The 13,483-nt window shown below is 39.3% G+C and overlaps 1 protein-coding gene across 1 annotated transcript in view; it reads right to left on the bottom strand.

Annotated features, from left to right (window-relative positions):
• glsb (glutaminase b) overlaps positions 1 to 13,483 on the bottom strand; it is a gene marked incomplete at both ends in the record, with an annotated part of 30,893 nt that overhangs the window by 1,765 nt on the left and 15,645 nt on the right. Inside the window, 9 exons of the mRNA XM_079231411.1 lie at positions 173 to 249; positions 411 to 472; positions 7,771 to 7,863; positions 8,469 to 8,600; positions 9,389 to 9,565; positions 10,483 to 10,533; positions 10,911 to 10,977; positions 12,089 to 12,147; positions 12,764 to 12,796. Coding sequence (XP_079087537.1) covers positions 173 to 249; positions 411 to 472; positions 7,771 to 7,863; positions 8,469 to 8,600; positions 9,389 to 9,565; positions 10,483 to 10,533; positions 10,911 to 10,977; positions 12,089 to 12,147; positions 12,764 to 12,796 — 751 coding nt within the window. The remainder of the gene's footprint in view (positions 1 to 172; positions 250 to 410; positions 473 to 7,770; positions 7,864 to 8,468; positions 8,601 to 9,388; positions 9,566 to 10,482; positions 10,534 to 10,910; positions 10,978 to 12,088; positions 12,148 to 12,763; positions 12,797 to 13,483) is intronic.

Genomic DNA, 13,483 nt, shown 5'->3' with positions numbered 1-13,483 from the left:
ATTTGGATATAAGGCCCCCAACCAAAAACACACAAAATATATGGACGGTTGCACATATTTTTGCCTATTCTTATCATCTTTATATTATAATCAAATTCGGATGAATGACAAACATTGCATGACAACTGTGAAGCCGGTAAAGATGAACTTGCTGCGTTCGGATGCAGGTTACCTTCAGCTGCGGCCACGTGGAGGGCTGTTCTAGAGTCGTAGTCCCTCTGGTCCATGTCCATGGATGACAGCGCAAACCTACACACAGTTTGTTTAACTAACTTTGCAAGTATGTCTGCCGTCTTTCTGTCTCTGAGCCTCACACAGTTCATGCTTTAAGAATGGATGTAATGTGAAATCAGCATGCATCATTCTGTGGCCAATATTACAAGTTAGTGAATGTAAAAGAAAAAAGTTACCTCCTCAGTGCAGAGGCGTCTCCTGTGTAGGCGGCAAACAGCAGGTTGATGACAGACTTGACCTGCGGACAGAGACAGACAAAGAGAGAGAACATTTGCAGGACCACTGCACCAGCAACTCCAGCAACTTTAGGAAATTATACCAAATGACATTACTGTTTTTATGAGGGGGACTGTGGGTACAAAACAGGGACGACTTCACATATGACCGATGACACTTAACTTCTAAGCAGCTTTGAGTTAAGGTTGAGAGAATATATTACACTATTACAGTGTAATATGTACTATGGATTAATAAACTAGGGAATAAGAATGAATATGAACTGAGATGTTAACTTGCTGTGAACCTCACAGAAGGATTTGTTTTGATTAGTTTTGTGCAACAAGGGAACAAATAGGTACACACACACACACACACACACACACACACACACACTGCAAGCAGGACCACAACACTTAAACACAAAGCCAATATGTCAACCCGTGCAGCAAAAGTAACCACTTCACCAGTTACAACTATCAAGAGCCGAGCTGAAACTAAACGTCAAAGGAGTTGAGAAACACGGCAGCAAACACTCTTGCGAATGGTGACGCCCAGATTAGAAGAGCAGACCGAGAGGAACAAAACTATGTGGCCTCATTTCACCCAACGCCTCACTCAAGTAAGGCTCACTAACTGCACACACACATACACACCCACACCCCCCGCCCACACACCAAATCAGTACCATTAGAATTCATTCTCACACCATGCTATGTTTCTATTTCAGTTCATCTGAGGGTGAGCGTATTTACGACAATAATTTCGTTCAAGAATGCACAGATTGGGTCAGTCACATCAAGTTTAGAAAGCCACCTTTGTGTCCTCTGCACACATTGATAGATGAAGACACTTACCCAAAGGAATTACTTACTTTTAGAACTTTTTAAAAGCTTGTGGGCCGCCCGTCCCTGAACGCAACTCTTCTCAGACTGCTTGAATTCACATCAAGTTTAAACTCTCAGCACTGATAGTTTGAAGGCCCTAATAACGATTGACCTTTGGGAGTCTCAAACCCTGCGCTTTCAGAAAAAAAAAAAAAAAAAAAAAAAAGCCTCTTCGGTTCAGGGAATCAATATGTGCAAGTTGAAACCAAAACGTGTACGTGTGTGTGTGTGTGTGTATGTATATATATATATATATATATATATATATATATATATATATATATATATATATATATATATATATATATATATATATATATATATATATATATATATATATATATATATATATATATATATATATATATATATATATATATATATATATATATATATATATATACACATATACACACACATAACCAAACACCTAAGTCCGAAAGATTTAAATAATTTAAAAAATAAATACAAGTATTGCAAATAGTTTTGGCTATACACATCTTAATGCAATACATGTATATGTAAAAAGTAAAAATGACAGTTTGTCAAAACGGAAAATTGCTGTAAAACTGGAATAGCCCGACACGTCAGTGATGGATGGCCGTGTTATGCAACATGAAGAGCAAAGTAGCAATTTAGTCACCTCGTGGGTGCGCGGTTTAGAGCATAACACACTTACATGTCCTACAGTTCTTTTCCTTTCATGTATTTAAGAGTGGCAGTGAACAACTAACTCAAACAATAAAACCCTGCTGATGCTGCCTAGATGGTTGTTGTTAAAGAACAGTTACAGGCGCAGACAAATTAGATGACATATAATAGTACTTTATTTAATTTTATACAAGGGACACCAAGGCTAAAAATCTTAACACCCACTTTCCCTGTCACGTCTGCAACTCCCACAGCCAAAGACACAGATGCATTTGTCAGAAAAGTGACGACAGACAAGTTCACGTCTCAGCGCCGTCTCTATAAGCGGACTGATGGAGACTTTACATACAGACTTACAAGCATGTGGACTGAGAAAAGAAATCAAAACATAGAACAGTTTGACGGTCATGAGCTTGGAACTGCCTGGCTTTGTCTACAGTTTGGAGATATTTACTTTTTGGGGATTTTACAACCCATGTAACAACTTTCCAGACTTTTTTTTTTCCAGTCAGTTTTAAAATTTGCAATTTCAGAATATGTTTCCGAGAATGAATCACAAGATCCACTTGATGAACTGCATATTCATAAATATCTAACCAAAACATTAGAGAACCTAACAATTCCAAGGTCACCACATTGCAATGGGAGCGATAGTTTACAAATGTATATGCAAATTCAATGTCACAAGCAAAATTCATGTCCAAGACACAACTCAACATAAATAAAGACATGTGGAAGGTAATCAAATGAATTTCAAACATGTGAATTACATGGGATTAAAAAAAACATTTATTAACTAATACAGAAATATGCATGCAAAAGGGAGAATGAGAATTCACAGAAAAAAATAATAATATGAACACCAGGAAACATGACATCTATGTGACATGACCCATACAAAGCTGATGATTTCCATGGAAAGGGTAACTGCATTCAAAAGCCCTCCTGTCATGAGTTTGATTGTACAGAAAAATAATCAGAAAAGATTTGAGTGAGAGAAGGGTTGCCAGTTAGAAACTTTAAGTCAGTCTGATTTTCCAATTCAAAGATCGGATAATCCGCTCTGATTGGTTGCATTCAGGTAAATCGTTCTCTGGCCCAGTCTTGTCAACATGTAGACAGTGAATTTGAGCTGATGTGCCAATGGCCCAGTACTGTAGCAGCAAAGAGAATAAAGAAGGCTTGCACAGTGTTTACTAACCGATTCCCTTCACTCATACCAGAAAGGCAAACCCACACCACTGGCTCTTCGTCCAAAAAGCAAAGACAAAAAAGAAAACCGAGGCCGAGATGAGGTACTGAAATGAGAGCTACTCTTGGAACCCGATCACAGAGGTAAAACTGAGTATTATGACTCAATTACTGGAAAAATAACGGAACCAAAAGGAAGCATGCTTTATCATCATGAAGGAAATGACAACGATTACATCAGCGCTTCTGGAAATCCCCTCCTTGTGCAGCATTTGCCCACTTATATACTATCAGGGGAGACTGTATTTGTACATTTAAAGTTATAAGCCTTAATCCACCTGTGGTTACTGATGGAAACATCAGGAACATCTTCCATTTTTAGTGAAATCTTCATCAATGTAACTACTACACAAATATTTCCTCTGTCTGGGACCGGCTGGACCGCTCCTCTGGATGATGTCATTATGTGACATGTGTACAGAAATGACACGCAATGTGTGTATGTGCCAGCCGCTTGTCTTCTTAATATCCCCCAGTACAAGCAGTGTACACATTTTAAAATCCAGCGTAGGAATGGCGGACTCTGCCACTGACACAACCTACTACATAGAGAGGCAACTAATGAGGTAAAATACATTTAATGGTTATAGCAGAATAAATGCCAGCCATAAATTGTATCACAAATTGCTTTTCATATGGTGAAAGTGTTAAGAATTATAGCTTTTAAAAAAGCAAACATAAGCACTGTCCAACTATTATTACTTTCGGTACCTCCGAGGTCAGTCCACCGCAAACCTTTAGCATAAAAGCAACGAGGTCCATGGATGAAATCATTCAAAGTAGCCAATAGAACCAACTCTACTTCTTGCTTCCTTTAGAAAACATTTTCGACGAGCATTACCGATGACTGAGGCTTTTGAATACTTTGTATCTCCACTAAATAATGAGCAGAAGCATTAAAACAGAAGTTATGTTAACAGAAGTCCATGACATGAAAAAAAGCAAAACTAAAAGTTATTACATGACGTCATTGGCTCCAGCAGCCATCACTTTGAGCACTAGTCAAACACACCACTACAGTTTTAACAATGATTGAACAACAAACAGATTAACCCCCAATACTACTCGTAGTAAAACAACATCTAAGGCAGCTGCTGACATGACTTTCATGTGCAAGTATTTCTATTTCCCGGATGAGACAGTGTTACAAATGTGGAACGTCGGAAGTGTATTTTCAACAAACATTCTGGTCTGCTGTTGAGGATTAATGACTTGTGTACAGACGCACACCTAAAAGCTATATACACCTGCCACTATGTACATTCAGAGGAACAGTAGTTATGTATATGGAAAGACGTTTTGATAATGTACACGCTTACTAGAAGAGTAAGACTTTGAGAAACATACAAAACAATACGGAATACTTTCTGTGTGTGTGTGTGCATACTGATATTCACTTTTTGGTTTATATGGATACATATTTCTGGATCAGTGGACTTCAAGTTGATATTGCAGTTCCAAGTCCCTCCCAAAAAACTACTGCTGCTGCTGCTGCTTTCCCCCCTTAAAGCTTTAAACCATTAATCATCTCAAACATTATTATTTATTTATTTTTAAATCTGCAATGCTCAGATTCTGTAGGAAGCAACTTCATTCCTCGGCTAAGGCATCCTGTTTCGACATATTACTGTGCAGCCCAGAGAGTCCCTGCAGCCACGTCAACGATGACGACTGGTCAGGCGGCTAGGGGCGAGGCGAAGAACACACACCGCCCCTCTATCAACGTTAGTATCAGTATGATGTTGGCAAACATCACACACACACACACACACACACACACACACACACACACACACACACACACACACACACACACACACACACACACACACACACACACACACACACACACACACACACACACACACACGGCTCATGAATGAGGAGAAGTTGAGCGAGTCTCCATGGAGGAGTCTTGAACACAGCTTGTTGTTAGAGTCGTGTCACCTCCTGAGCCAACTTCTTTCTCACATTATCATCATATGATCAGAAAAACTAAATGCCTGGCACAAATGCCTTCAGGTTAAAGTCCTTTTAATGTTCCTTCTGCATATCTCTGTTCAATATGCCAGTTCTGTTCAAGTGGGCACAATAGCTATTTAAGTTTTCTTTTTAAAGAAAAGGTATGACGGGAGGCACAAATTATGCTGAATGCCAAAGTCATTCAAATCAATTAACACATACAAATGTGCCGTAGAAATCTCCTGCAATGTTTTTGCATATAAAGTGACTCCAATGGGAGGTGGGGTCCCTCCTAATCTCAGATCACAAATGTCTGTATTTATTTTTCTTCTTCTTTAGGCTAGCATACTGCATTTCAAAATGAAACTATAAAAATGGTACAAGTGCTTGTATATTGTGTGGAAACATGTTCTACTTTAAAATTCAACTACAAAAGAAGATCAGAAGCTCTTTGGTTCTTAGACTGTGTCTAAAGTTAAGTGACACAGATAAGCCTTTACTTTTTGGGTAAAAGCAAAATACCTGCAATATTAAAATCCCTTCTTAGAAACTACATCATGTTAGACACAACACTGGTGCACTCCAGCCCAGGCATTCACAGCTAACGGATATGTCAACAATATTCTCCTTTGACCAAAAACTTCCCAGCAATAATCCGGAAAGAAAACTATACTGAATTTCATCATCATCTGTATTTATGTGGTAATATCAACAGAGTATCAGGCCTCAGTGAAAGCTACAGTGAACAAGTATCAGTAGAACTGAATGTATATTTTAAGACTGCTGGTCTGACAGCTGGCTGTACTGAAACACACACATACACTTTTCTGTTGAAAATAAAAACAGAATTTCAAATCAACTCTTCGCCTACATTTTTGAATAGTATTCTGTCAAAATGGGGCTGATACTAAACAAGTGCACAACCTGTGCACCAGGTCCTACACACAAACACACACACACACACACACACACACCACAAGCAGTTGGAGGCTTTAGAGTTCATTTGGAATTCGTAGCAAAATTAAGCAGCAACCCATCCCATTTTTACCCATCAAAAAAAAAAAGAAAAAAAAGAAGCTTCCCTGTGGGTCCACACACTAACTGCTTCACAGGCAATAAATACTCTTCTACATAATTTATGTAAACATGAAAGGTGGTGTTTGTGCGAGGGGTGTGGAGAGAGATCAGTCGAGGTGGGGCTGTGGGGGGACAGGCGGGTCTCCCTTCCTTTTTGTTTGTTTAATTTCTCTCGGTGACATTGTCCATCCTATAGACTACAGTGGTGGAGCTGTCCTGGTGCGACTCAGTAGGGGACACCTTTTTCCAAAGAGGGGCTTTCAGAGCTAGCTCTTGCTGGAGGCTCTCGTAATCCATGGGTCCGAAGGAGAACTGCTGTTTCAATTGACACGAATAACAAATTAGTCTCGCTACTTCTGAGTGTGCATATGTGTGTGTGTAGTGTCTACGTGGCATGTGGTTTGTTGTTGAAACATCTTTGACTCTAGCTTTTCATCAGAGTGAGTCTCCCTGCAGGGTGTCCGCCAGGGAAGTTGTAAAGATGTAAAAGTAAAAATATCTTTTGACGAGGGCTCGGTACGGACCAGCGGCAGAAGGATGGCAGTATTTAGGTAGGGCACTATAGTGTCTATGACAACAGTCACGGACGGAATCACGGAATTGAGAATTTAAAAAGAAAGCTACAAAACCTTTTCACAGTTGTAAACGTTAACATTAAAAATATGTCCCAGTTTCTGTTGCAGTGCAAGCAATATATTAAGGAGGGATGCGTTGTTACAGCGCTGAACTCACATTGGTGCCAAGCCAGTAGTATTCTACATGTTTTTGATTGTAATAGAGAATCTTTGTTATCAATGACACTGGCATTGGATTGGTACTCGCTGTCAGCCGATAACCAAAGCCCAGTGTTAATAAGCTGTATGCCTCAGTGTGGAAGAGACTGGGATCCTTCTTTTACGTGGAAGGTAACATCAGGTTTTACTTAAACATTGCTCACGTTGTAAAATAAAATAGAACGAATAAATACATAGATAGAAATGAACTGAATTGTTATTTATAGAAATAATGGTATCTCATACCAAATGGGCCCATTGTCACAGATAACATATCCAGCTATTTGAGTCAGTATTTGACATTCAAGAACATTTTAAATATATTAAAAACAAAATATTCCCGATGCTTAGGCCGTGTGGGGAGTCAACTTTAGGCCTGGCGGGCCTGAGCTAGTAAGTTATTATACTTGAAAACACCTGGAGCAATCACAAGAGCACCCAAAGAGCACCACCAAAGATAGAAGAAGAAAGAGGCCCAGGGTTATCCCGTTTTTCTCTTTCTGAAATTGCATTATTATTTTTTTTTGCTTAAGGTGTAGTGCAGTCATGGAGATCAACACGTTAGCCAACAGCCGAGAACAGCTGTTAGATCTGAACTACAGTAACCTCAGCGTCACCCGCATTCTTGATGATAGTGTTCTGGTCAGTGTGTTTGATGAGGGAAATGGGTGCCGTTTTGGATGGTTTGTTCCTCACAACATGATGTCGTTTGTCCTTACCCGCTGATCCCCTCCTTCTCTGCGGGGGTCGTGCTTTTTGGTAAAGTGCCTCAAGTTGTCGTAGTTGTGGAAGTTGAAAAGCTCCACGAGGTCCTGGAATGAAAAGGCAGATACATACATCAAAGGGGTACAAGCCTGGAAGTTGGCAAGCCAATGAAATCATAGTTTATACATTGGAGAAAAGAAAAAAAGCACGAGCGGGAATCTGATTACATACATACATACATACATACATACATACATACATACATACATACATACAAAAACAACAAAATCAAAAAGGAAGCTAATACATTTCTTAGATTTTATTAAATGCGTGTATTTATGGATAGTACCTGAAGTTACCCGACTGCATTGAGTGACTATGGTTGCAATACATGTATGAAATACAAATCACTCCCAAAACGCCTTTTAACTCATTTTTGGCAAACGCTTTATGTCAAGCTATTATCAGCTCTGTTCAAGATGGATGCAAATAATACATTTTAAACTCTTAAAAAAATGCAGCTAGGTTGTTATTAGTCCTAGTGTGTTTGTTTTGTACTCTATCCCAAATAATAGCTGATATTAGTATTTTACCATATGATTTTTATGACTCCAACCAATTTTAAATGATATATTTTAAATATTTATCTTGGTATGGCAGCTTTTCTTTGTTATGTTGTGCATTTTGATCAATATCATAATACATCACATACCGTGCAGAACTGTATTCCTCTGACTGAGTTGCCCAGCTTGTCTAGTGGAGGTGACCAGCACATAATGCCCATCACGTTGGGTACAACCAGCAGGATCCCCCCCGCTACGCCAGACTTGGCAGGCAGACCCACCTACAACAGGAAGAACAGTTACATAACAGAAGATCAGCTGTGTGTATTTACAGTCGCAACATGGCACTGCATGAGACGATGCTGAAAAAGGAAAGTCAGCACAGGACAAGTCAGCACAGCTTTAATCATTTGTCAGTTAGAGAAATCTATCCACTGCTCTGCCTGTGACATTATATAAAATGTAGGTCTCAAGGTCGGCATTTCTACTGATAATTCATTTTCCATCAATTAAAAAGTGGAAGTCGTTAACTCAAACAGAATATGCCAAAAGGCATGATCAGTGAAGAGCATTTCAGAAATTCAGTTGCGTCCCGAAAAACGTAAAAATATTTTCACACATTGCTCCTTCTCCACATGTTCCTGCCACCGAGCAATTTTTCGTTAAAATGTTCCATTTGATGAGCACAAACGCCTCACCTCAGACAGACCATGTGATATGACAGCTATGCTTGAAGCCCTGGTGTTTTGTCACTTAATACAAGTGTATATGCCTAAATCAAGACTAAAACTCTTTGATTGTGGATAAATATTTCACCAGTATTTTAAATAGTTTCAGTACGGGTCAAAGAGACAGATTTAGTAGATGTGCAAGTACCAAATTTGGCATTTTGGCCATCGCCATCTTGTTTTTTTAAGAGCAAGAAGTAACCATATTTGGACAAGAGGGTTGAGCTGGGAAGGGCAATAGAGAGAGTGGGCGCATACAACATCATTTAGGTGTTCACTTCACTTGACCCTTTCCCCCTGGAAAACAATACTATATTTGTGATCCGTGCCCTTTTACTTACATGGAAGGCAAACTGTCCAGAGAAGTCGTACATGCCGCAGGAGTGCATCAGACTCAAGGTGTTCCTCACCGCCTCGGGGCTCAGCACGCGCTCACCCGATATTGGGCAGATGCCGCCGTTAGCCAGGGTGGCTGCCATGACACTGGCGCTCTCGCAGGTCACCTCAATGGAACACAGCTGGAGGTTCACACAAAAGGACAACCTGTATCATTTCTCTGTCACAAGTTTCTTTCACTCTGCACAGCAAGCCTCATGTCACGGCATCCTGACTGGAATCACGGCGGTGTGGGAACCGGAGAGAGGAACAGAGAAAGTCAAGTGGGAAGGTGACAATGACAGTATAGGGGCAATAGAGGTGACAAGAAAGTTAAGGACACGTAGCCCTTTAAGCCCTAGCCCTAATCCTATTTATTGTTTGAGTTGTGTTTAGAGGTTGTACATCAGGAGTATATGTCATTGTAGCCCTGATTTTTATGTTTAATTTGATACCTAACATCTTTGTTTTTTTGGGGGGTAGGGATTTATACCATGATTTTTTCTTGATTTTCCTGATATAAAAGGGTCCCCCGATTTAAAATGTAGCTTCCATTTAGGGCTGAAGGGGTCATAAAATAGTTTGGTGAAAACTATGTGAATCCTATGCTACAGCCCTCACAACAAACTGTTTGGATTTGCTTTATTTTTCCATAAAACCATCATTCATTTAACGCTTGGGGAATCTATGCCGAGGAGATCATGGTGGAGCCACGCCTTATCAAGACACATCATGATGCATTTCCTTTCACTTCTGTACATAGAAAAGAAAAGAGAGGGAGTTTGACAGAATTACAGGGATATGTGATTAAATTTGGTAGAGAAGCAGAAACTGGATCCAGTCAGGAGGATCTCTGACCCTCGGGGTTTGAATCAATAGAGTAGGAGGAGCAGCAAAAAGCAGCAAACCAATATTCAGTATCCATTAAAAATTAATTAGTTGATAACTGCAAAAAAAAAAAAAATATATATATATATATATATATATATATATATATATATATATATATATATATATATATATATATATATATATATATAAAAATCACAGCTAGACTCACTTGAAAGTAGAAGTCCAGTACAGATGTCATGTCGGTCCCCTCTGGGAAACACTGCAGAGAAAACAGAGTTTAAAAGAAGAAGAGCACAAAGATAAACATTCATCAAGTACAGTACATGTGGTTGAATTACCAGTTCAGAAAGAGACAGACACATGTTTTACTGTTAAGAAACCTCTGCTTTGGAAAAGATACCAAGTCTAATAAAGGCTTACTAGAATCCAGCTTATTACAAAGAGGCAAATGTGAACTAAAACAATTACGATCAGTTGAGGGAAACAAAACAATGATATTCGTTTTAATATTGGGCCTCTGGCAATAACTTCCTCCACCTCTTACTTTAATTGTGTTGTATCCCTACAGTTACTGCTTTTAAACTTTGTAGGCACAGAAATAGATGGAAAACAAAGTCAGCAATGCCCAAGCCAAACCTTTTTTTCTTTCAGGTAGTAGCCAATGGCAAAGTTTCTGTCTCCTGACTCACGTTCAGACTGGAATCTGTCACACAAAGAGCAGAGCGCTCCCATTATACAGAGGAAGGAAATATTTGCACTGTGTGTGTGTGTGTGTGTGTGTGTGTGTGTGTGTGTGTGTGTGTGTGTGTGTGTGTGTGTGTGTGTGTGTGTGTGTGTGTGTGTGTGTGTGTGTGTGTGTGTGCCACCACCCCTCCCCTCATGTGTACAGTACAACCAGACCTCTCATGCTATCATGTGACGATGATACTGCAACATGACTCCCTCCTTGGTCTTTTTCCAGACACATTGTTAGCATGTGGTGTCATCATGAATCAGGATATTCACAATACTAATACCAATTCCAATTCTGATAACTACTACTGTATGAGTAATTAAGGGCCAACTTTTGACCAATTTACTGATTGCAGGTAAACTGAGGTCAAGGTCCTGAGTATTTAAACATTAATACGACCCTCATTATCATGATCTTAGACAGTGGAAAAACGGCATGGCAGGAACTAACTAATGATAGCATAGCAACCATGCAAGATGCAGTGGTGAAACCTTACAGGTGTGCAGTTGAGATCTAAGTTAAGCCTTGGCGTGGTCCAAGCAAGGGCGATTAAGTAACAATTAGTTGCGTACATCCCTGGTTGATAGTTTGCTCACTTTTATTGTTCCAATTGGCACATGGAGTTTGGGAACATTGTGTATTTCCTCGTTCTGCTCTGCATCGACCTAAACAGAGGTCTAACCAGTGGCAGTAACTGACAACATGTGTGGGTGTGCATGGCTATCAATTTCACATTTTGACAGCTTACAAGTGCCAACAATGAATACAACACCTTGGCTCAGATTCAACTATAACAAGCCACGGGAGAGACGGATTCACCGGTCATTATTGTTTACAATGCTGGTGATACATGTGGCTCCTGTGCACTGCACAAGCCACAGATTCAGGTTCCGGATTTGGTTTTTAAACCATCACAGAGCCAATTGGGTTTTAGAGCACATTATCGAAGAGCTGATTAAAGACACCTGGTGTGAAATGGCTGTACAACAACATGCTTCAACATGTCGCAATTTCTGCCATGTCTTGCAAGTGAAAGAAGAGAATTTTGATAACAATCAACTCATGATTTAGAGGGACTTACGTGGCATTGCTGAAACCCACGTACTCGTTTCCTGCCATTTTTTTCAGAAAGTTCATGACCTGGAGGGAAAGCACAGTGACAAGATGGTCAACAGGGGTTAATGGTATGAGGTTATATCTGCCACTGGTTGATGATGGCCTGTCCATCATAAACATAGCTTAAAGTTTCATTCTTCAGGGATCTTCCTTGATTTATCTCACCATGATCTATAAATCTGCCTTCTTTTTTTGCCACGAAAATAAAGTATGAACACTGAGATATCATCTTTGAAGTTTATATGGCAAACTTGTTAACAGTTGCTTCTTTACAGACCGATAAACAATGAGCAGAAACACACTTTGAAGCTCCATAAAGTTGACGGGAGCTGCAGAATCAGGTTATAATTCTCTATAGGTTCATCTCTACTTTCATGTTGTTTTACAGTCTTTACACCAAATATCAATTATAGCCGCTTGCTTATACTTGATTGGGTCACTTTTTTGGTGCACTCTCAAAACCTACTTAGAATCACTGTGTAGTAAGAAATTGGTCACAGCTATATTAAAGTCTCTCAAGCAATAAATCAAATAAATTAAATAATAAAGTCAGTCACTAGTCATCTAGACATGCCCCCCCCAATGAAAGTGAAAGTTAACTAAATACTTCTGACTTTAATGTCTGACCTCCGATACTTACATAGTCAAATCTTTCAGCGTTGCTTGCACCTTGCTGAGGGGAGAACAAGTGAATAAGCAGTTAGTACTGTTCATTCATCAAGTGATGTAGCAGAGGACAAGCACAACATCAGAAAAAGATTATACTAAAATGATAATGCTGTCAAACTACGGAATTAGAAAAGACATGGATAGATTTTTATTACAAACAAAATGTAAAAATCACATGAGCTTTGCCAAGAATTAAACAGGTAGATACAAAATATTAATAAGATTAGCTTGCGAATAGGTTACAAAGAGGGAGGCCTTTGAGTTGAAAAGGAGATTTAGTAGACATGTGCATTACCAGAGCTTAGCTAGTTAAAGAAAAAAACATGTCTCAATATGCCATCTCGCTTATTCCCAAATTATTATAAAAAATATTATTTCAAGTCTAAAGTTAAAAAGTTCAAATTCTGAAGCGGCTCCGACTGTGTGTATGTTTTTACGTAAAGTACACATGGGTGTATGCAGGCAAGTTTGTATTATGGGTTAGCATAATGCAGGTGTGTTTGAGAATGTGCGTCTACTGTAGGTCAACACGTGTCATGTGCAAAGAGCCAAAAACAGAGGGGCGGGAACAAAGGGAGGAATGGTCTTCCTCTGAGAAATAACTCCACAGCTTGTACTGTAGCTCAGTGTACATTTTGCATGCTCATTGATGCTACCTATTACACCAAAGAAAACACAGCAAAAAAAGAAA

This window comes from Taurulus bubalis, assembly GCF_910589615.1.
Source record: "Taurulus bubalis genome assembly, chromosome: 15".
In the NCBI taxonomy this organism is placed as follows: Eukaryota; Metazoa; Chordata; class Actinopteri; order Perciformes; family Cottidae; genus Taurulus; species Taurulus bubalis.
The sequence above is the reverse complement of the archived record's forward strand: the minus strand, read 5'-3'. Positions and strand labels throughout refer to the sequence as shown.